Source organism: Lutjanus erythropterus, chromosome 10, assembly GCF_056507025.1.
Source record: "Lutjanus erythropterus isolate fLutEry1 chromosome 10, fLutEry1.hap2, whole genome shotgun sequence".
Taxonomy (NCBI): domain Eukaryota; kingdom Metazoa; phylum Chordata; class Actinopteri; order Lutjaniformes; family Lutjanidae; genus Lutjanus; species Lutjanus erythropterus.
In genome coordinates, this window is record NC_139326.1 from 38,546,969 (window position 1) to 38,572,398 (window position 25,430).

General features: G+C 38.8%; 1 protein-coding gene across 1 annotated transcript in view; it reads right to left on the bottom strand.

Moving 5' to 3' along the window:
• Positions 1-23,456: 23,456 nt before the first annotated feature.
• Positions 23,457-25,430, bottom strand: part of LOC146320846 (whirlin-like) — a 176,023-nt gene continuing 174,049 nt past the window's right edge. Inside the window, exon 12 of the mRNA XM_084729256.1 lies at positions 23,457-23,878. Coding sequence (XP_084585382.1) covers positions 23,702-23,878 — 177 coding nt within the window. The 3' untranslated portion in view covers positions 23,457-23,701. The remainder of the gene's footprint in view (positions 23,879-25,430) is intronic.

Here is a 25,430-nt window from a genome sequence, read left to right on the forward strand (position 1 = left end):
TTTCTTTCCGCTGCCCTGCATGATCTTTTGAGATCATATAAGACTGATTTTTAACCTTTACAGGTGCGACTTTGTTTAGTGCGGTACTCAGGTTGTTGTTGAGAGCAGTAACCATTTCATCTACAGAGCAGTTCACAGCACATGGATTATAAGAACTTACAAGCTCAGAGAATTCATTTTCTGCTGCAGCATCTAAAAATTGTTTCTGAACCAAACATTCATCCGTGGTCCTAGCTAAGAACAGGGTGCTTTCAAAGAATACACAATGATGATCAGAGATTGGGATTTGAGACACTGAAACATTATAAATGGCTAACCCCTAATGTTGCCATGCTGGTGTGTGGCCTCTGTGACATGTTGAGTGAATTGTGAATTCAAGGCTGTCAAGTAGATTTATGAATTCCATTGCTTTAATATCAGTACTGTTATTGATATGAATGTTGAAATCTCCATTTAAGATGATTCTGTCATATCTGCTGGCCATTAGAGCAGCCATATCAGAGAATTCTGCGAGAAATAGAGATAGCTGTTTTAGAGGCCTGTATATTGTTAGAATGAGTACTGCTTGATTAGCCTTAAGCACAAGTGCAAGATACTAAAAGGATAAAAATGTACCCAGGTCCATCTTTGTGCAGTTAAGCTGTTTTGAATAGATGGTGGCGACTCCACCCCCTCTCATACCATGTCTCACTGACTGATAGTTATAACGTGGTGGACATGACTCAGTTAGAGTCACATTGTTATTCAGGTCTAACCAGGTTTCTCTTAAAAACATAAACTTTAATTTAAGATTTGTAATAAGATCATTAATTAAAAATGATTTGTTGGTTAGAGATCTAACATTTAGTAAGGCTTATTTAATAGACCTAGTGACAGGGACTAAGGCAGTGTGTGGCAGACAGGGAATGGATATCAGATTTGTGGGGGTTGCTGTGCGTGTTGATGACTCTCTATAAGGTATTTTACCATATATGTTCACTGAATAAAGATCATGAGAATAAAAAGCACACTTCTCACTAGAAATGTTATTAAAGTAAAAGTTAGTTTGGGTTTTGCAAGAATAGGCTTCATGATGATGACATAGTGGTGGTTTGGCACAACATTCTCAATTTTTCTATGACGCTTTTTGCACAGCTTGGTATAACACAGGCTTATAACACAGGCATCTGTGATGGTTAAATTAGAGACAAAAATGTGATTCTCAGTAATTTATCAGTTATAGGTCCCAGTCCAGAGAGGACTGTGTGTGGGTTTGACCCAGACCTGCCTATCAGTGAGCTCAGGTCTACGTCTATGCTGGCTGGCTTCCACTATTCTTCTTCCTTCCCTTTATTTTTTAGGAGAGAATGAGGTAAGATGACCATTTTTAATTATGTTGTCCACTGAACAAGGAAAGATAAGACAGAAGTACAATGAAAGCATTTACCTTTATTTCAGGATATATCCTGTCAATTGAAATGATCAGAATTCATTTATGACAAAGGGCCTTGACAATACTGGAAAATTGGGGTTAGCAATGATAAAAATTAGCTGGTGAATAACTTTGCTAACACAGTCACTAACTGCAGAGTCCAGCGTCCTCTTTGGTCTGTTCATCTCTGCCATTATCTGCACAGAGGCTCAGCCTGGTTTCCTTGCCCACTCATCCAGTTCTGCTTCTGGTGCCCATTCTGACACCACTCTCTGCCAGCACTGGTCAAACAAACCTAATAAAATTACGTTGATGAAGAAAATGGGGTGTTGAGCCCCATAGCGTGTAATTAAATACTTTCCCCTTCTCCCTTGTACTTCTCGTCATCACAGCATGGTAGAAATGATAGCTGCTTCCTAAATATATAGTCACATGACTACAAACATACACAGTTTCCTAGATGAACATCTTACCCCACTCTCCCCTTATATTAATTACTATAACGCTACTATAATTTCTGTTAATGTCTTCTTATTGTTTGTTTTATCTAACCAACAACTGTGCCAATGAATGTCTGTTTTTTTTTGTTTTGTAAATTAATTAAATAATTAATCAATTCTATGAAAAGTTCATTTTTTTATTGATCAACTTACAGATTAATCAAATAATTTAGAAAACAGAGTAAAACTACATATTCCTAAATAAATTTGTGCTTAAATACTACAATCAAAGATGGTAGAATAAAAATGCACAAAGATGAAGAGAAGAGAGAACTCAGGAGCACCACAGCTACTTTTTACACGAAGCTCCTAATAGATTAAACAGGGTCCATAACTGTTTACTAGTACATGATGCTGTAGTGATTTTTTCAGAGCCATAGTAACTTCGGCTACAGCAGGTGTTGTCTACTCTGCCAGGCTGCTCCTTCTGTTCCTTTTCTTTGCTCAAATCAGTGTGTGGGCTTCAGTTGGCCACCATGAACACTATTTTAATATGCTGAATGTGACTTTGAGTTGTTCAGTGAAGGCGGTGTGAGGCTAATCACTCCAATTAGTATCAAATTAGTATTCACTTGATTCAATAAAACAAGTTCATTTGCCATGGAACAGCATCGGGGGAAGAGTAATTAGTAAGCTAATGCTTCATTTCTCTCTTCAGCAGTAAGTAGGAGCAGCGGTGCCTCTGCGGTACATACACTGGACTGTTGCCCTGTTTTAAAGCAGGAACACTATCTCATTTATATCAAGCTGGCTTGTGTTCCCTTTTCCATTAGCAGCATGCTGACTTCACCAAATACTGCAGAGGTTCTACTTCGTTTTTGTCTGTGCCAAAAAAATATGGAGGATGTTCTGTACAGAGGACTACAAGTGATAGACAGACATCTGCAAATTTGCTTTTTTTTAGACCACACAACATTGTGGACTTCAATCTTGTCAAGAAGATTCTGAATTTGTCAAATGAAGCCCCTACTAAATCCCGCCCCCTTTTGTCGTGTGCCCCAGTAACAGCTGACTGAGCCTGGCAGGCCGACCTCAGTCAACTTTCTCCTTTTCCTGTAAAAGCCACATACAGTGTCACAGCTAGGGTTTGTGCCTTCATTGTGGAAAAATAAGGGACACGTTGCCCCTTTGCACTAATTTTGAAAGTCCTCTCTGCTCATTACATGAATATAAAGGAAATTAGACACTCAATAAAGAATAAAGCACAGTTACATCAGATATATTAAGGACAGTTATATTAAAACATCAAATCATAGTCATGGGCAGAATATCTGGTCTGTAAAAATAACCTACTTGGTTTATTTTTGAAAAAAGCTAGAACCCATTCATAAACTCAGGAACAATAAATGACCTGGTGAAATTAATGTCTTTTTTTAACAGTCAAAAAGATTACAACAACTCTCCTGGATGTAGGCATGGAAATAAAGATCAGCCTGTTCCATAGTGAAGGACACGTGGAGAAATAAACTAATTGATCATTTATCTAGATCGAGGGGTCAAACTCATTTTGGTTCAGGGGCCACATACAGCCCAATTTGATCTCAAGTGGGCCGGACCAGTAAAATTAAAGCATAATCTATCAATTACTCTGCCGATTAATCAGGTAATCAGGTAAGAAATATTGCGTGTTCTGTTTTTCTATTACATTACTTTTGCTTTATTTAAGAACAATGGTAAATTGCTAAATTGCTAAAGTAAAAATTTTCATTAAAGGACTGTACTTTTACTGTAGTACCAATACCAATACCAAATACCAATAAGAATACCATTAAAGTACAACAACAGCAATAAAAATGTTGATTTTTCAAAAATGGAAACAATAACATACAAGATTTTTAAATTGTAATTAGGTATTTTTACATCGTGGTATTAGTGCTTTTACTTAAGTAAAGAATGTGAGTATTTTTTCCATCACAGCAGGTCAGTGATCAGTGTTTCAGTGACTCTCTGTGGATCAGTGAATAGTTTTATTTATGGCGGCCCGCCACATTAAAAACATCAACACCACGACATGATTTTCTATTTTTGGAGCTGCACACCTTTTTCGGTCGTGTCTAGAAGGTAACTCTTTATTTGCACAACGAGATTTTCGCGGATCTAGGGTTCCCTTCTAGACACGACCCTCTCTGTCTCTCTGTCAAACTACAGACAGCAGACTGTCTGTAAACAGCACGGTGTTAAACTCTGCAGTGTTTCACACAAAGACTTTATTTGTGTGGACACCCAGGTTTGGTTTGTCACCAATTTTGTTGTTATCAGTGATTGATTAGTGATCAGTCTGCCCTCCTCTCCTCCCTCACCTGTTCACTCTGCTGTGAGAAGGTCTGAAAGTTTCTCACAGAGAAACACAGACTCTCCTGTTTTACGTATAGGCCTCCTTATACAGTTGTTTCATTTTATAAGTGCATCTGGTTGGTGTCGATGTCATTAACCATCACCTTAACTCTGTCATTAACAACAGTCTCCTCCACACACAGTTTCTTTGCTGCTGTGAAAACTGAATCACGGGTGGATTAATGTGTAGGGAAAAACCTAGAATACGAGTTAGGGTTTGTCTTTTTCTCTTTATAAAACATCCTGCTGATGAAGAAAGTCAACAGATCAGATACAGACAGGGTCAGAGAATCACACTGACCTCCTCTGTGTGTCTGTACTGTACGTGTGTGTATGGAGGAGCTGCACTGACGCAGAGAGGAGAGATGCTGCAGCCCTGTGATAATAAATTATATCAAAATGTAAATGTCGGCTCATCAGTACTCTGGTCTTTAATGACCCCCACATGTGAAACACAGTGTGCTGTACAGTTGTACAGGTTTAAACATATTTTAGTAATCAAATTACTCAAATTACTCTAGGAATCGTTTCAACCCTAAAATTAATGCATCTGTAATTTTCACACTTTGCAAAGTCATCCCACTGTATGTTTGCCACCCCTGATCTAGATGGTGTAATTTTGAAATAGGCCTGTGTATAAAATGAATGTAAATTTATCATTCAGTCCATAACTTTTCAGGAGGAATGGGGCAGTCTACACATTGGCAGATTCATTTTTTCCAAGGTGATTACTGGTTCAGTTTCTCTCTGCCTCTGTCTCTCTCTGACACACATACGCTCTCACATGTGGAGGGGGTGGGTCTTCTGCTGACATCCTCATAGAGCTGTCAACTTGTGTATCTGGAGATTGGCATGATCACAACTCTAAACACAGTATATGATCCAGTAACAGCAGCACATTCTCAGGTATCATGAATTGAGTGAACCCACAGGTTCGACAGTCCACCATGAACAAAAGAACATATTGTATAAGACTGATCCACTTGTGGTCTATCTGCCATGATCTGTAATCTAACTTTATTTTTACAGGCGAACTTGAGCTGGAGGTATTCGCCTGCAGTGGTCATGTCTAGAAGTGAACCACAGACCCATGGTAGAGCTCGCCAGAGTGATGATTACAACCCAAACCCTGATCTCCTCAGAACGAAGAAAAAACACAAATCTCACAAGAGTTTCACAAATCAAGAGTTCCCTTCTGGACACAACCACCCGCAGTCCAAAGCTATGCGTTCAAATGGATATTGTGAATTCATAATCACGACTTGAGAAATAGTGTACACAATGTTGTGAACTTGAAAATTAAAATTCAAATGCCTTTTGAAAGACAACTTGCCTGTCATTCTGATTAAATACTTCTCCACTATGTCTTGTGAAACTCTCTTGGCTTTATTATGCTGCATTCAAATGGAACTCGTAGTTACAACATGAAAAGTCATGTACCCAATATCATGAACAGAAATCTTATCAATGTCATGATTATGACAAGGTGCCCTATGGTGGGACATTCAAATGGACTCATGTAAGCGCGGTACACAAGACCCCATTTGAAGGCATCTTCATCCCTCATGTCACTCCAAGCATATGAAAACACAGTATCTGTATTAGAGTAGGTTGTGCATGAAAATACAGGACAAATCGCATCCCATATTGACTCAGTGAGTGACAGTGAGTGCATTTTATTTCTCAATGCGGGACGATGTGGCTGGGTGGCAACCATAGATGCACATCTAAAGTAAGCTCATGTTAGCAAAATGCAAACTAATTAGTCAGCTAATGATTCATGTACAGTACTATGCACAGGTTTTAGGCAGGTGTGAAGAAATGCTGTAAAGTAAGAATGCTTTCAAAAATATAAAAAATTAATTCTCTTTTTTTTATCGATTTTCAAATTGCAAAGTGAGCAAACAGAAGAAAAATCTAAATTAAATCAGTATTTGGTGTGACCACTCTTTGCCTTCAAAACAACATTAGTTCTTCTAGGTACACTGGTATAACTGGTTTGATTAACCAGTTATACCAAACAGGTGCTAATGATCATCAGTTTCATATCAAGGTTGAAACACAGTCATTAAGTGAAACAGAAGCAGCTGTGTAGGAGAATTAAAACTGGCTGAGGAACAGACAAACTCTGCCACCAAGGTGAGGTTGTGGGAGACAGTTTGATGTCACAGGTCAGACACCATGACAAGACTGAGCACAGCAACAAGACACAAAGTAGTTCTACTGCATCAGCGAGGTCTCTCCCAGGCAAAGATTTCAATGCAGACTGGGGTTTCAAGATGTGCTGTTCAAGCTCTTTTGAAGAAGCACAAAGAAACGGGCAACGCTGAGAACCACAGACGCAGAGATTGGCCAAGGAAACTGTGCAGCAGGTGAAAGACACATTATGCTTACTTCCCTTCAAAAGAGCAGTGCCATCAGCTCAGAACTAGCAGAAGACAGTGAGACCCAGGTACACCCGTCTATTGTCCAGAGAAGTCTGGCCAGAATTGGTCTCCATAGAAGAACTGCAGCCAAAAAGCCATACCTCCGACATGGAAACAAGGCCAAGTGACTGAACTATGCATGAAAACAGGAACTGGGGTGCAGAAAAATGGCAGCAGGTGCTCTGGACTGATAAGTCAAAATCTGAAATATTTGTCTGTAGCAGAAGGCAGTTTGTTCACTAAAGGGCTGAAGAGTGATACAATAAAGAGTGTCTGCAGGCAACAGTGAAGCATGGTGGAGGGTCCTTGCAAGTTTGGGGCTGCAGTTCTGCAAATTGAGCTGTGGATTTGGTCAGGATTAATGGTGTCCTCAGTGCTGAGAAATACAGACAGATACTTATCCATCAGGGAGGCATCTGATTGGCCCCAAATTTATTCTGCAGTAGGACAACAACCCCAAACATACAGCCACTGTCATTAGGAACTATCTTCAGAATAAAGAAGAACAAGGAGTCCTGGAAGTGATGATATGATCCCCACAGAGCCCTGATCTCAACATCATGGAGTCTGTCTGGGATTACATGTAGAGACAGAAGGATGTGAGGCAGCCCACATCCACAGAAGATCTGTGGTTAGTTCTCCAACATGTTTGGAACAACATACCTGCTGAGTTCCTTCAAAAACTGTGTGCAGGTGTACCTGGAAGAACTGATGCTGTTTTGAAGAAAAAGGGTGGTCACACCAAATACTGATTTGATTTCTATTTTTTTTTGTTTGCTTACTGTACATTTTTTAAATTGATAAAAATGAACAATTACATTTTATATTTTTTAAAAGCATTCTTTACAGCATTTCTTCATGCCTGCATAAAATGTTCGCACAGTACTGTGCATTATGATATATATTCACATCTAACTTAAAATGTGAATATATATCACTTTTACAGATCACCCAACAACGTCTTTCAGCCATTTTCAAAATGTGGTTTTCTTTTCAACATAGACAAGCTGAGCACATTGCATATCTAAGTACAGGAAACAGGAAAGGTACCAAGCTTGCTCAACTGTTATTGAAGGGCAGAGCAAAAAGGGGCGGGACGTAGGAAGTGTCAAGTACATAAGTTGGAAATCATCTCACATGCTGCGACTCAGACAATCAAATCTGTGCATTCTGATAAGCTTTGTGGCTCAAGTCAGTGAGTGAGATACGCATGCACAGAGGAGACGAGATGAGAGATAACAGTCCAAGAAATGAGTGGGTCAGAGAAAAGTAACTTCACATGGCATGCTTTAAAAGAGAAAAGCAGACAGTGAAAACAGAGCTTTTAATGAAGAATCAGAGCCCAGTCTGATCGATCCACTATAGTCTCAACATATTCAGTCACTGCCAACAATATTTTTCAAAAGCTCTCTGTTATATATTGTATTTTTACAGACTTTATCTGATTTGAAATGAGAAAAAAACTGTTCATTACAGCACTTACTATTTATAATTAAATCCTGAAAACTGACAATAAATATTGTGGAAATATTAATTAATTGTATTTTCTTTATTCATTTTGACTGTCTGTTGACTACATACAGATGTTGATACAAGTATTAGGCTACTTCAATATATATGGCGCTGAATCTTGATACAAGTTGCACATTATGATGTTCCAGACATTTTCTCCAACTGGACCTCTTTGAATTTTAATCAAATACCCCGACATAGATCTAAAAAAGAAGAAGAAAAAAAGAATCAGCTTTGCAAATTTTTTATAATGAAGAAAATTCACGCATTCAAATTCATTCTGCACGTTTGCTAGATCTCACCAAAATACACAAACTGTCTGACACACAGTCAACCTAAGGCTTCCAGGGATTAACAACACTGCTGCACGACAGTCCTGATTACTTTATTCCCCTTAAAAAATAATTAAATTAAATTAAATTAAATTAACAGAAGAAGAAGAAGAAGAAGAAGAAGAAGAAGAAGAAGATTTTGGTCTAATGAAGCTAAGTGTAAGTTCAATCAGGAAGACCTTCTATTATGCAGCCTTCATTCACAACTTTCCTTCACTCCGTCTCTCTCTTCCTATTCCCTCTAATCAGCTGTTTGTGGGCGTTCACATTCGTCTTTACTATCCAATCAGATTTTGATCTGGATTAGTTTACCTCACAATCAATGAATAGTTTAGTCTATGAATTGCTCAGTTTTGACAGTTTTATCAAGTTCTCTTGTATCAAATTCATTTTTAATTGTGTGAACAATCTTGCCGCAGATGTACTTGGTCCATATGTCACAGAAACTCCTGTAGATGAATCCGGCGGAGTACCGGAAGTTCCCTACAAATGAGCATGAGTGAATGCGAGCAAAGAATGTTCATAGACTTCTAATAGACAAATCTGGTGAAGTACCAGAAGTTAACCAGCCACCATTGCTGCGGTGGCGTCTCCCTACAGTATGAGTACAAATGAATGCAAGCCATCATAAGAGGTTTAAAATGTTCTGCTTTTACCCTTGAATTTTAGAAAGTTGGGAAAAACCTGTGCAGTTCAGCTGCTCCAACAGTCGTGTTTAATGTCATCAATCAAATTATCCCTCTGTCACTGTTAGCAAGCAACAGCAGACACTCTGTGTGGAAGGGAACCCCAGATCTGCAGGATCTTGCAAGGAAGACCCAACCAGCAGACACTGAGAAAGACAGACAAGGTGTGCCGCAGCAGCAATGGTGGTGATGCAAGATTGCCGAACTCACAAAGCGGTTGCTGGATTCATCTATGGAAATAACCATCAGGGGATCAGCAAATTGCAACTGTAGAGAAAAACTATGGTTCTTTGTAATAAAAGGACTGTCGGTTTCGGTCTTTTGATGGGATTTTTTGATAACTAAAATACTATCAGCTTTATCCTTCAACAGCACAAAAAGAAAATTATACAAATGTAATATACATATCAATCATTTAGAACATAAAAAATAATAATTCTTCAGTGCTGTCTAGTTTTTAAGTAAAGAAAACAGTGCTATAAATTCCAAGTAACTAATTCAATACAATTTTAAAGTATTGCTCATGACTTACTCAGAAGGTTTTGGTAGCCAGTACCTGTAAACCACAAAGAAATTCATTGAACCTGGTCAGTCTGACTCCCATAACCTCCGTCTTATTCTGTTCACAATAACAATAATGCAAATGCCAGTGCTTAGAGTTCACAGAGCTTTTTGTATTCTTGAGGCAGAGTGAAAAGTGCAGTTTCAGTTCCTGGGTGAGTTTGCAAAGTGCACACACACACCTCAGAAAACCTCCAGCCTCCAGCTCGCCCGGAACAGAGGAGGCTGCACAGAGAGCCCTGCTGAGCCTGATTCACATGTCACAGTTCACAAAGAGAAGCTGAAAAAATACCCAGCGCAGTCTACTGTTGAGTTGTGGAGCCCTCGGCATTACCACAATTCAATAAATTGACTCGTGAAACAGAACACTGTCTGCTGCAGTAGATCACTCTGTCAAAGATATAAATCTGCATACACAGCTCCTCCTCCCACGTGCTTTTCATTTAGTGGTCAGCAGAATGTAAAATATCACTCTGTCAGACAAATGACATTTTGGATCTCTACAATAGTTTATGGAGGTTACAGCAATCTGCATATTTACACAGCAAAGCTATTGAAGCCCATTTCTGCCAATGTGATGAACAAAAAGGATCCTGTAAGTCATTCTAATGAGTTAGTAAATCAAAGTAATGAGTTACTATCTCACTATAATGAGAAACTTTCTCAAAATAATGACTTGCCCTCAAAGTAATTATCATGAACAAAAACATAAATGCAACACTTTTGTTTTTGTTCCCATTTTTCATGAGATGAAGTATAAAAGACTTTTTCCTATGCATACAAAAATGTTTATTTCTCCCAAATTTTGCCCATAGATTTATTCCCATCTGTGCTAGTGAGCACTTCTCCCTCGCCAACATAATCCATCCACCTGACAGGTGTGGCATTAAGAAGTGCTGATTTAAACAGCAGGATTATTTATGCCTAAACCTAACAAACCCAACCAACGAAGGAAATGAGCGTGAGCCAATCAGAGGCAGAGTAAGGTGGGGTCATGACTTTGCTCTTCTGGGGAATAAAATATGGTATCTGCAGCGAAACTTACAACCTTTAAACCTCAAAAATATAAAAAATGTGCTCAGAAAGTGCAACCTGTGAAAGTTTCCCTCCACTGAAAAATGTGTTTCTTTAGCTTTTCAGTTGACCCTTCAATAAGCCCCGCCTTCCTTAGCTATGATTGCTAAGCCTGCCAAACTTTCCATTCTCGCACCGCATGTATTCAGTTTACAGTGGCAGATTTATGACCAAAATTAGGAATAACTGTTGAAACACAAGGTCTTCGAATCCTTAGAGCAGCTGCTTATTTCTAACTAATGATGGTGGATTTTTTCGGCTAAAATAATGACTCACAAGTAGATTTCATAAATGTAGCTGGCCGATGTGAGCTAATGCTAACTCCTTGAATCAGCCGAGAAGTCACGTTTTAAAACAACAACCCTGTAAAAGTGTGTATGTAACAGCTGCATACATGATATAACATTAATGCTAACAGACTGAGGCTAAAGCTAGCTTACATCTCAGCAAACACTGGTTGGATAGTGAAATATAGCAGGTATATCTACACGATAAATGACAGATGTACACTCTTTAATGTGGTAAAAAGGAAGTGCACAGGCTCAATTAGTGCAGCAGACCATGAGACGGGTCACCCAGCTGGACAGTAATCGCGGATGTCAGCTGGAATAAGAGCTAAGCTAACCAGGCTTAGACCTGAGACAGAGAGAGATGCATCATCGTCGCCCCACTTTGATTCTGCATCAGCCAACATCCTCCTCCTCAAACCCCCACAGAACAAATATAGATGCAGTAGCTAGTGAGCTAGCATTAGTTAGCTAGACACACTAACATTTGCAGCTTATGTTAGAACAGGTGAAGAGAGTTTAATCTATTTACCACACATGTGCTCGTCTTGTCAGACGGCAAAAAATATGCCACCGTCCAGACTCATGAACTACAGAGTATCACTCTTCTCTGAGTCTCCTGCACACCTTCAACATGCAAAGAACTGGAAAGCTTGACAGCTCTAGTTACAGTTGCTAACCTATGATTGGATAGGTACTGTTTGGAGGCGGGGCTTAGCAAAGGGTCGATTGAATGTTTGAGATTCATTGTGGAGAATGATGTATGGCCAGATTTTGATACTAGAAGGCAGTTTTTACATTTATCTACTGAAAGTAGAAAGGTTTTCTGTGCTCACTGAAAATCTAATTTTAAGGGGTGGGGCTATGAAGGTGATTCATAACGCCATATTGTATGGACCAATCCTGGTTCATATACAGACATGGCTGGCAGTGCCCGAGCACTGAGTGTGGATATTATGCATATGCATATTTATAGATTCTGGATTTTTTAATGATGTAGAACTGCTACTCAGTGAGTTCAGTGACTGCCTGTCTTACCCCGGCCAGACTCCACTGGCATGTTGATTAATTTAACCATTATAAACATGTACTCCTTCTAAAAGATTATTGATGATGTCTTACAACTCATAAACAGATACTTATCAGTCCCCCCAGGATTTCACGGGCTGTTTTTTGGGATTGTTGCGGCCTAAAATGGCTAATTTCACAGCAGCTTTTCTAAAAAACTGTGACACATGTTGCAATGTTCTAAGGCATTTTTTGCAATGAAATTGCAGGAGCAAGTGAAAATTGCAAAAGAAATTTGCTTTTTTTTTTTGTATAATTCATGAAAATCATAGGCCTGTTCTGTTGTTTTTTGGAGCTCAAACCCAGTCAAAGCAGCAAGCACAGATTTATAAAATAGTAAATAATGAAACAAAACATTAAGCAATTGAGACGTACATGTATGTCATTTGCACGGGGGACTGCTGTGATTGGTGGAACCAGCAGTAAGCAAAGATGATTGGTCAAATTTGCAGAAAAGCTGCAGAGTTTGGACAAAATTACAAGGTCGCACAGAATTCACAGGGATTCGTTGAGTTTGCGTGAATATTTGCGATCACCACATCGCAACTTCCTGGAGAGACTGACTTACTCATTCAGCAAACATTCAGCATTCATTTGAACTCAGTGTAAAGTGAATAAATGTGAAATTGGGTCTTTAAAGATTCAACCCATAAGCTCATCAACTGCTGACACAGAATCACTTAGAATTTTTAAACAATATGTTGCAGGAAATCCAACCATTGTATTTCATTTCTGTGCTTGTTTATACCTGAACAAACCTGCTGTCGAGGCTTCTCTCTTGTTGCTCTATGAGTCATATGAACCTACACACCTGAAACAAGTATTTTAACAAGGGTTAAAAAAAACCCTTCAAACAACTCTGTCAGCTTGTTAAGCCAAATATGCAACATAAGATGTAAGCTTTAGTTAATCAGACATTTTTATTGTGTCGTCAGGGAATCTGTTTGGAGAATATTTGGAAGTATTTCACGCTTTTTGCCATTTGAAAACAAACAAACAAAAAAAAAAAGATTGCAGGAACCAGTACAAGAATAAGTGACTTGTTCTGAGGGATATTTCTGTGGTGAGACAGCTGTGATAGGACACAGGGAGGGAAACGCACAAGAGATGTTAGCAGTTACATCAGCCACAAAGGGGTTACATAATTGTGTTAAACAAAATTCTCTAACCTCTCACTGTTCACTGTATATACATCTCTATAAATCTATGTGCAGCCTTTTCTGTACAAGATATATTATGTTTGACCAGTTTGCATTCACAAAAAAAAAAAACCAAAAAACATTTTCTCATTTACACAGCATTTAAATAGCACAGTATTCTCTGAATCCAGACACTTCAGTGTTGCATTACTCACACATCTTATCAACAAACTCCTACTTTTCTCTAGTTTTATCTCACTCTGGTGGGATTATGTCATTAGATTACAAAAATATAATATAACCATCATAAATAGAATCAGCCCAAAATACATTTTCAAAAGCATACTACTATGTTCTCAATCTGGATTACTTGGCTCTGCTGTATTATTACTTTGAATCATGGTTACAGTTATGAAACGAACAGATACTAAAATGTGTCTCAGCCCTGGAACGAGCAAACGCCTTTGAAGGAACAGACCAAATGGAAGCCACATAAATGACTGACTGTTCTGCCCTTTCCTACAGCAGAGGTTTGAAACCACTGTAGTTTCCAACACTGTGCTGTGGGAAACAACGTGCTTCTGGTAAATCAGCTGTTTGGGTGTCCACAGCCCAGGTTGAGAATTGATTATGAAATCACGTTTATTGAAATAGGGACCATGTTAAATGCCTTTAAAGGGGCACTCCAATGATGATACAATGATTTAGTGTCATACAGTTGATGACTCACAAGAGACTCATTTTTTTTTTTTTTTTTTTACAAAAGAATCGTTCAAATTGCAGTGGCAGACACAGAGATATCATTAGTTTAATTTCTCTGTATGGATAATGCTCCAAAAATACTAGATCCTACATCTCCCATAATGCAACCGATACCCTGCCTGCCCTACCCTGCAAACTTCACCTCTCCAATACAGACCGTGATCCTGCGATTCAGTAAGGATAGACTTATAAACTGTTTTGCACATCAGTCAGTCTTAGAATTAAATATGGAGCTCAATCCCAGATCAAATGTATATTAAAGGGCCTTGAATGTCATCTTCTGTCTTTATATTGTTAAATGTAGTGTGTTTTATTTCTTGTCCAGATGTTTGTTGTTTATCATATTGTAAATGTAACTACTGGATGCAAGACAAATTTTAGTCTTACTCTGACAATAGCATTAATCAATTAATCAATCAATTAAAAAAAAAAGGGGGGGGGGGGGGGGGGTGTTGTCACAAAGATAACCCTGATGACATCACTATGGTTTTTTCACTGTGGTTATTACTACAATAATTTGTTTGAGTTTTGAGCCCTGTTTTGAAAATGTTTTACAACTACCAGTCTTTTGTTAAGATAATTCACTTTTCCTCTTTATATAAACTTTATTCTTTTAGATTAGAAACCCCCAAAAACTGTATTTTAAGACACTGAGTAAAGTAACTGAAGTGAAAGTTCAATTAAAACCATTTACTTTTCAGGCACCAAAATACTGACCAATGAGGTTCATGGATCACTGTGACCAATTTTTGAAATAAATTTATCTAAGTTTCTAAAACTCAAAGAGCTTCGAGCTTATTCAAGCTTATTTAAAGAAGAATTTAAAGAGGAATGCCCCTGTCACTGTCATTCACAAAACTGGTATCTTGATCTTAAAACTATGTATGTCCTTTGCTCCTTTCATTGCCACCTGCTGGTACAGTATTTTCATACACATGTACTTTTCGCGCCTTGGCAAAACAACGCATGACAATGACACAGTATCGTCTGGTGCCGTGTTTGTCAAACCTGGTCCTCAGGGCTCACTGTCCTGCATGTTTTAGATGTTTCCCTGCTCAAACACACCTGATTCAAATGATCAGCTCATCAGGAAGTCTCTGCAGAAGCCTGATAATGACCAGGGCCCCGTTTCCCAGAGCCTCCGTAGCGCTACGTGCATTGTAAGTTGTATCTTAAGGTCTCCCTTAAGCTTACGGGCTGTTTCCCAACTCTGGACCTTAAAACACAACTTATGATGCGATATGAAGGCTCTGGGAAACGGGGCCCTGATCGTTTAAATCAGGGAAACATCTAAAACATGCAGGGCAGCGGGCCCTGAGGACCAGGATTGACAAACACCGCTCTAGTGGATTGGCAGGTCCATTACATACTTTGGCATGAGACTGGCTGAATTGATCCTCTCCTGTATACAACTGCAGTACAGCAGTACGATTTTGTCAGTCACAAATCTTTGTGCTGCATCAAAATCTACAAATCTTTGCTTCTTAATGCCCTCAGACACAAACAGACCTACATATTATGTATGCAAAATAATGGAAATATACACTCAGTTACCAGTTTACTTGTCACAGCTGTACCACCATTTTATCCCTTGCGTTTCTGGTGTTTCTCTGTCCCTCTCTCCTTCCTTCTTCCTCTCTTTCTCTCTGTCTGTGATGTGGGCGTGGCGCTCCTCTCACTCTCCCGGCTCCCTGATTGCTATCGAGCCTACACACCTGCTCCACTCCGCACGCTTCCAATCCATCAACTTATCTACTCAGCAGTTTATCGACCCTGGTCCTTCATCCACTCATCGCCGGACTGTTGCTTCAGCCATTGTGGATCACGTCTCAGGCCTCTTGAATTGTATATTTTCTTAAAAAAATGCTGCAGGGATGATGTATTTTTGGAAGTTAACCTGGAAGTTAACAGCACCATGGTTCCCTCCCACTGAAAGCCAGTGGGATTTTTCCATCAGAGTTAAGATTATTGCAGAAAAGAAGCTCTGCAGCAAACAAATGATAGTTATAATCATTACAAACCAGATAATTTTCACAAATGATGATTTTTGAAGTGTAATAGGCAGAAGTAAAAAACTAATGTTTAATGTTTATCCACTTGATAGCAACTGCCTCTTTTAAGACTTCAAAATTCATGAGTCGGGTATTTACTGATGTACTTTCTGTCGTAGAACAAAACGTGAAAATCTCTTAAGCTTCTGTAAATCACAGACCTTATTTCAGGAATCTAATCTTGACTTGAAGATGAGGTAAATGAAGTGCAAACATACTAACTTATTTCTTGGTTGTAGGATAGGACTCACTCCTGCTGCTCCCTGCTCTGCAAATTAAAACACTGTCATATAAAGATAGGCCTACCTATTAGGTGCTATAATGCTATAATAATATAAATAAAATAATGCTATAATATATAAATATAATATAAATAACAATAATATATAAACCCAGGTAATAAAACTTCTTATCAATTTAAAATGCTTGAGATTGTGTTCTGCAATGTTACAATGTTAAAACTATTTACTCCTCAGTAAATCCTACTTTCATAAACGTTCTGTTGATGAACTGCACTGAGTAATACAGAGAGGTGTTTCTAATATTTAAGTCCACCCTCCCTGATAAACGATATTTTATGGCCTACATTAATCTGGACAGTTAAACATTAACACAAAAAATGAAGGCAGGATTTACTGCAGGGTTTTTATATTATAGGCTGCATTCATTTTAGTTTGGTGGACCTAATAAACTGGCAAGTCAGTGTAAGTTTTATGACCATGATGGGCCCACAGCAGCTGTATTTTTTGACAAGAGCTGTTAAGAAAAACTGCCATGTCACACAGTCAGTCAATAGCTTGGCTTTCAGATTTGGTCATACTGTCTCCTGTACAAACGTGAACGAGGGTTTGTCCTTGTACCTCTGTTCCTACAGAGGAGGATTAGAGCCTGGCATAAGGGACAAAAATGAGAGGAGAAAATATTGAGAATAAAGTTGAAACACTGAGAACAAAGTTGAAATGTCGGGAATAACGTTGAAAAATAAAGTCAAAATATTGGGAATAAAAATGAAGAATTTATGTTGAGATTAAGTTTGAAGAATAAAGTTGAAATATCAGAAATTAAGTAAAAGAATAAAGTCAAAATAAGGTGAATAAAATCAAGAATAAAGTCGAAAACACTGAGAATAAAGGTGAAACATTGAGAATAAAGGTGAAATATTGAGAATAAAGCTGAAACGTTGAGAATAAAATCAAAATGTGGAGAATAAGGTCAAACAATAAAGTCAAAATGTCAAAAGTCAAAATATTGGGGATAAATTCGAAGATTAAAGTTGAAATGTTGAGAATAAAGTTGTAGAATAAAGTCAAAATGTCCAGAGTAAAGTTGAAACATTGAGAGTAATGTTGAAATGTCAAGAAGAAGATGAGATGTCAGGGATAAAGTTGAAGATTAAAGTTGAAATCTTGAGAATAAAGTCAAAATGTCCAGAATAAAGTTGAAATGTCCAGAGTAAAGCTGAAACATTGAGAATAAGGTTGAAATGTCAAGAACAAAGTCAAAATGTCAGGAATAAGGTTAGAATGTTGGTTATAAAGTCAAAGAAGAAAATTGAGAATAAAATCAAAGATTAGAGTCGGAATGTCGAGAACGAAGCCAAAACATTGAGAATAAAATCGAATGGTTGAGAACAGGGTCAAAACATTGGCGATAAAGTCAAAGATTAAAGTTGAAATGTGAAGAATAAAGTCAAAATGTCCAGAACAAAGCCAAAATATCAAGATTAAAGTCAAAATGTTAAGAATAAAGTTGTAGAATAGAGTTGAAATGTCAAGAATCTCCTCTGATTTTATTCAATAATGCCTGGCTCTAATACTCTTCCTCATGTTCCTCACAGTGTGTGCACTCCATATTAATTATAACAGGATCCTCCAATCTTATCAGTGTTTCCTGTGTGGTGCATTAGCAGCTCACTGATTCATTACTGAGCCCCAGCCCTCATCAGCATCCCACAGGGTGCAGGATATGGATATGCTAATTCATATAGGACCTTCATTGATCTCTACTGTGTAGGCGCTGGGATGTGGTTTCATATAGAGCATGGCACATCCTGCACTTCAACACACTGGGTGAAGACATGAAATAAAATATGAGTGATGTGAAGTATTGTAGTCTTGGAAAATATTAAATGCTCTTCTACTGTAAACTAATATTATAAAAAGTTAAATAGAGTCATTTCAGGTAGAGACTATAAGCAATCTACATTATATACAAACCATCATACCATTAATGTTTGTGTTACAGCTTTTGTAGTACATATGGCAACCTTTCTAAAATACTGAAGAGATGTTACAAAATGGACATATTGACAATGATTGTGATGAGGTTGAACATGTTTATGCTCTGAAAAGAAAAGCACCATTGTGGTCAACATGAAGGAGCTGCTAATGTATAAATCTGAGAGTCTGATGAGGTTTGATCTCCATTAGGAAGTGATTAGTTGATTGGCGTTAAAGAATCAAAGGCTTCAGTTCAGTAGGTCCTTAATGAATTCGTTGTTTAAGCAGTGGTGGAAGAAACATTCAGATCCTTTAGTTAAAGGTCAAGTACAAATACCACACTGATAATACTCTACAAAAAGTCCTGCATTCAAAACCATACATGCAAATGTATGTAAGTGTTATCAGCAAAATGTACTTAAAAATATGGAAAGTAAAAGTACTGTGCAGTAAAATGCCTCCTGCCAGTGTTTTACTATTACATCTGAGGTTTTTGGATTAGTACTACTGCTATATTTATGTGTATGTTGCAATTTATGCTGTAGATGTTTAATGCTGAGATAATTTTAACTACTTTATAGTCTACAGTAATGCATCATATTCTGTTAAATCATCATATGTTTCGGTTCAGTAACATGTGGCAGTTTGTGACATGGTCATGAAATGTGGACACGAATTGACAGGAATTTTTCATGACCTGACCAATACACTCAAATTAAATGGTTCAAACTAAATCAAATCACAAGACAGACTATAAACTGAGGACATTCACTGCTTGCCAGAGATCTCACGCCCAGAGATCTCACACGCTCACAGATCTCGCGCCAAAAGCTGGGCAGGTGAGACTAATGGGGTTACAACTGCAGGCTGGACCACACACAAGAGAAAAGAAAGAATTTTCTGAATCAATTCGAACTGATCAATCAATTTTTAACCAAGCCCTACTAACTAAACCAAATTTAAGCCACATTCATGAAAGTTAGTTAGATGTCCTAGTCCAGATTAATGCCTACACCCGGCTTAATCTAAACTCTGTCTGTGAAACCAGCCCACTGAGAAAGTCCATTGGGGGTGGATGGATTGGTCAACCAGGAGACAAGTTTGATTCCCATGTGAGAATAGTCAGTGTTGATTATTTTAAGGAAGTAGTCATTTTAAGCCAAACCAAGATCTTTTTCTAAACTCGAACAAGTAGTTTTGGTGTCCAAACCTACCTAAGACCTTAATTTGGAAACTTGACCACAGACGCATGGTGGATATTCCATTAGTCTGAAAGTCCTGCTGAATGTCACACACAAACAAAAAGAAAATTTGTGTCTATGGACACAAATCTGTGTTGCAGCCATGTTTGTAGCATTGCTGTCCTGTGAGAACCTCGTATCTCTAAAAAGTCAACTTTTAATGAGTGGCTTAAATGAATACTTTGGATTTTTTGAAATGGGGTAACATAAAATACTTATCCATACTCAATGTATTACCTACAGTAGATGGCAGGTGGCACTTCTCTACTTTGGAGAAGCAGCAGGAGTACCAGCGTACAAAGCTAAGCAATGTACTGCTGTGGACAGAGTCAGCAGCATAAAAAATCAATATCAGTGTTGCCATATCAAGAGTTTTCCCCCAGCTTTGCCTTACATTTTCTGACAGGAAACTGTGGTTATATAAGCCACATATTGCTCTCTCCCAAGCCACCAGACTCATTTGGCAAAACCAGTAATTTGTTTAATTTATTTAATTAAGTCAGTTGTAGTAGTAGTAGTAGTAGTAGTAGTAGTAGTAGTATTTTTTACCCAATTTTGTTGCTGCCAATTCTAATTCACCCCATGTATTGTCCCTGTCACTGCCATCTCCTACTGTTTTGTACATTAATGGAAGCTTGTTAAGAAAAATGTCCGGTTTGGGCTGAAATATGGTAATGACTGTTGGGTTTGGAGTGGGTTCGGGTTGGGTTCAGGTTGGGTTTGGACTGGGTTCGGGTTAGGTCCAGGTTGGGTCTGGGTTGGGTTCAGGTTGATTTAGGCACAAAGGGAAATATAAAAATACAGCCTGGTGCCAACACAGCCATCATCAAAACTGATCATTTAAAAATCAAAAGGAAATTACCTTTAAACCAATTATACGGAACACTTATTAAAACTCAATATTCGGGTTGGGTTTAGGTTGGCTTTGGACAGAATTTTGTCAGGCTTGGGCCTTTTTGGGCTCAACTTTTTAGGTGTGATTGAAGTTCTACTGCCCACTGCCTTGATACCTCATACAACCCCAGGTTAAAAAATCCTAACTATCCCTTCAAGAAGTATGAGAAATATCTCAACCCATGAAGGAACACTTCATCTTTCAATTTATCACAATCAAAATCAAAATCACCACATTCATAGATACATGGTTCTTACTGGACAGGAAGAGTATGAGTAACTAAAACCATCTGATAAATATAGTGGAGTAAAAAGTGCAATATTTGCCTCTGAGATGTTGTGGAGTAGCTTCATAAAATGGAAATACTCAAGTAATACTCAAGTATCTTAAATTTAAACTTTAGTACAGTACTTGAGTAAATGTATTTAGTTACATTCCACCACTGCTTTTAAGTGACATGCTGCAATTTTGATTAATTCTGCCATGATATGCTGGTTGAGATATGGGTATTATAGGTTTTCAGTCACAATATATCAGGATAATTAATTTAGCCAAACAATGAGTCAAACGATATTTGCAACATCTTAATACTGTAATTGAATTGAATTTCACTTCCATGTAAATTCATCAGAGGCAGAGGAGACAGACACGTTTCTCTTAATGGGCAGAGCCAAACAGCCAGCTATCTTATCCAATTAAAATATGACCAAAGCTCAATGAAGAAATGAGCAGTGACAGAGAGAAGCTAATATTATGAAATCTTACACTCTTAGCAACAGCAGAAATACATACAGTCGGTGTACTTTTATCTGGGATAGTTTATTAGTCTGGCTTTTGGTTTTAAGGTCTTATTTTGTCATTGAGGTGAACTGTTTTTCTCTGCCAGTTGAGGTCAAATGAGTATAAAGAAAAAAAATCTGGTTTATTACAATTTGGGCTTCATTCATCATTTTTAGCTGTTATGGTAACATTATACTCAACAACTTAATTGCAGATATATCAGAATGTGGTAACATCACTAAAAAGAAGTGTTTGGAGTATTTGGAGGTAAAACCAGTAATAATCATACTTGACAACCATCCTGATTTTCCAGGGAGACTCTCAGCAACATCTGGGACAATCCATCCGGACAACAATACAGCTGCACGTGGAAGAGAGCTGCTTGCATCCTCTCATGTTTATGCAAATTTCAGATGTCATGGAAATTCCCATTTCTCATAGAAAGTTTTAAAGGAAAGGGCCATCAAATTTGAAATTGGACTAGGTCAGGCTGAAGGGTACTGTCCCATTGAGTTTTCCAGCTGTGTCAGTTACAGGTCATCTGCAGGCATCTTTTTGCAAAAAATTGTGTATGTATTAAACATTAAAACGTCACCAGAATGCAGGAAACAAAGTCTCATTTTTTTTTCAGAGGGTGGACTCCCAGACCTCTCACTTTAGTTTCAAAATCCAACCTATTTTTGAGATCTCGAGGTTGGCAAGTATGGTAACACTTCACTAATAATTTGTCATTGCACTAGAAACACAAATACAGCAGGTACGATGGAATTAAAAACTGTGATGGATGTTTACAACATAGTTTTGGTAGTAGTTTTAACTGCTCACTTTCCATTTGTGTCCCATTGAGAAGGAGAAACTATGGTGGCTGTTAAACTTGCAAAATCCTCCATGAAGGATGACAACAGGCAGACGGCATTAGCCCCAAGATGTCAGTAGCCAACAATGCTATTTGCACCCAAGGTAAAAGCCAGTGTGGCTATTTACACCTGAGTGTACATAGGCTAGCATGGCAAAGACAAGTACACAGGTGTCTGTGGCCAACAGTGCTATTTGCATCCAAGGTGGAAAGTGGCAGTGAGGCTATTCATACATGTAAAGCAGAGACAAACCATGATCTTTTTCAAACCTAACCAAGTATTTTTGTTGCCTAACCCTAATCCTATGTTATGTATGCCACGTAGTGTAAGTGATGTGATAGAAGTTACATACGTAATGAACACAGGACTCAAACCCCAGTCTCTCCTGGCTTAAAGTTCTGTGTTTGTTTGAACCATCCTGTCCCACCTCTGTCGCTCCTTGTACTTCGTCTGTCATACTTCTGTGACACACTATTACAGCTGCGTGGCCTTTCACGAGGCTTTTTTCTTCAGGGTGAGCTCTAACTAAGCTTCAATGTTATATTGGTGGCAGCAGTTGGATCTCTCTGGTAATGTCTCTCTGGTCGCACAGGTCCTCCTAGTTGAGTTTTGCTTCTGGTGCTAATACAGTGACCAATCACTAATGGGCCTTGCCCTATAAGCTCAATGGACACTGCAGCTGACTGTGTTATCAGAGGTCCCTGGTTAATGGATGTTACACTTTCTACACCCACTAGAGATGGGCGTGTGACCATAGCTGCCGTTTGCCGTATTTTCACCTGTGCGCAAATAGACCCTGTTAAAGATTTCCAAACTTAGTTGTGGCGCTTGCAAATCATAGACAGATTATTGGCCTTGGCTCTACAGGTTCTCTTCTAAGTGCTGCTGTTTTGAATGTATTCATTTTCGGTTTTACCTCCAAATGAAGTAGCAGCTAAATCAGCTGAACTGCTGACTCGTTTTCAACGTGTCCGGTCATGTTCTTGTCACATCTGACTATGTGTTCAAAGATCACAGTATTTAAGTTGGGAAGTACAATGTTATGTTACTGATAGAAATTAAAAAAACACCAAGATCCTTGCTGTAATGGATCCAAATTATCCTTTGAATGCTTCTCTCTGCCTCCCCAGATATAGTCTCAAGAAAACAAAAACCAAGATGCTTGAAGACTGACTTTACCAACTGTAAGTTGATTGGCTGTTTTGATATTATTTGGTGTGACAACCATGCTGAAAGTGCTAACTGTCCTACTGATGAAACATACAATAACAAAAAACTAATGAAACAGGATAAACTAATGAATACAAATGCAAATAGCATTTGACCCAGGTATGACTTTTATGGCAAATATTAATGGAATATCCTCTTCTAAATTTATATTGTGCAAATCTCTGAAGAGTGCAATCAACAAATACCAGATACATCTTTCTCTGATCCTTTCCCTGAAATTAAAATGAGGGCCATGATTAGGTGACAACATCATATGTTTGTGAGTTCATATGGTTCCCTCAAAGCAGTAAAACAGTGTCTTCATGAACAAGCTGCATAAAGTGCAAAGTCCTCATACTAGAGCCCCGGCTCCACCACCAGGAAGTCAATGTGGTCCTTCTCTTTGGTCTTGAAGGCCTCGGCGATGATTCGAGCAGCATCCTTGTGTTCCCGACCTCTCAGCGAAATGCCGTTGACCTCCAAGATGACCTGACCCACCTTCAGCTGGCCGCAGTTATGAGCCGAGCCTCCTTTCTGTCAACAGGGACAAGAAAGGAAAACAGACAGTTAATCAGCTCCATTCAGAGACAGATGAGCCATTAGTCAGCAGGAAGAATGTGTTTCTGCTGTTGTTGTACTTTCTTATATTACCTACAGTGCAGGGCAATTCAGTTTGATACAAACTGGGTGGATGTTAGCTCAGTCCATAAGGACTTGGCTTGGGAACCAAAGAGTCACTGATTCAAGTCCCGCACAGACCAAGTACAGAGTGTGAACTGAAAGCTGGAGACGTGCCAGTTCACCTCCTGGGCACTGCTGAGATGCCCTTGCATGAGGCACCAAACCCATAACTGCTCGGGGCAGCTGACTGTATGTATATATGTATGTGTTCAGCCCCCTCATTCTTACATCTTTCTGATCCATGCCTATAGGTCCTGTTTGTGCATGTGTGTATTTGAGGCCTGTGCATGTATAAACAATGCACAACAGACTTCCCCTATGAAATGAATGAAATGAATTCTTCTAGTGTTGCAGGTTTTCCAGTGATTATTATTACTTTGCAGGAAAACATCGTTTTCTTTTGTTCTTGGATGTTTGCTGTAGTTCTAAAATTCAGGATATCTTCTGCAATTGATGCCATACTTGTTGACAAGTCCATAGGTACCACTGAAAACAAGTCTTTGGTATTGTCTCTGGGAATTTGTGGTTTTACCATCCTGAGGAAGAGTTTACAACTTTTATTTTTTTTGAGCCAGTATTCTTAAATTAGGCAAAACAAATATACACAAATACCAATTAAGAGAATTAATCTTCCTTGAACTGTGAGGGCACACAACATTTAAACCATTGCGTGGTTACACAGACCAGCAGAATCTGTCATTTCACAGCTTAATTAATGTATTCAAGAACCAGGAAGCCTGGATGAATGGAGACATGAGGGCTCTATTCAGGTCAGTTGACAAGGAAGCTTAGAGCACTGCCAGGGCAAACCTGAAAACTGGCATCAAGCAGGCAAAGCGGAGGTATCAGCAGTGACTAGAGAGAGACCTCAACACCAGGAACACTAATGATACGTGGGAAGCAGTTAAACGTGTTAGAGGCTACAAAAGCTGGAGTGCCTCCATCATGGCCACATTACCAGTTGAGATAATTACATTTTTTGCTTGCTTTGATCTTGGACTTCCTCACAAACAGACTCCCAGACGGTTCAGATTGGCGGTCTCACCTCCTCCACTCTAGCGCTCAACGCTGGAGCCCCCCAGGGCCGTGTGTTCAGCCCCCGTCTGTTCACGCTGTACACCCATGACAATGGACCCGTGACTGCGGCTCACATGGAGAGAACTCTACTGTGAAGTTTGCAGATTTCATACAATGATGGGACTTCATATCGGGAGGAAATCAACACTCTTGCAGAGTGGTGCACAGAAAACAACCTACAGCTCAAGGTCAGCAAAACCAAGGAGCTGATTGCTGAAAGACTCACAACCCTGGAGGTGAGGTGAAGCAGGTGAACGGTTTTAGATTCTTGGGAATCACATTGATAGATAACCCATCACAGACATCACACATCTGGCAAAGAAGGTTC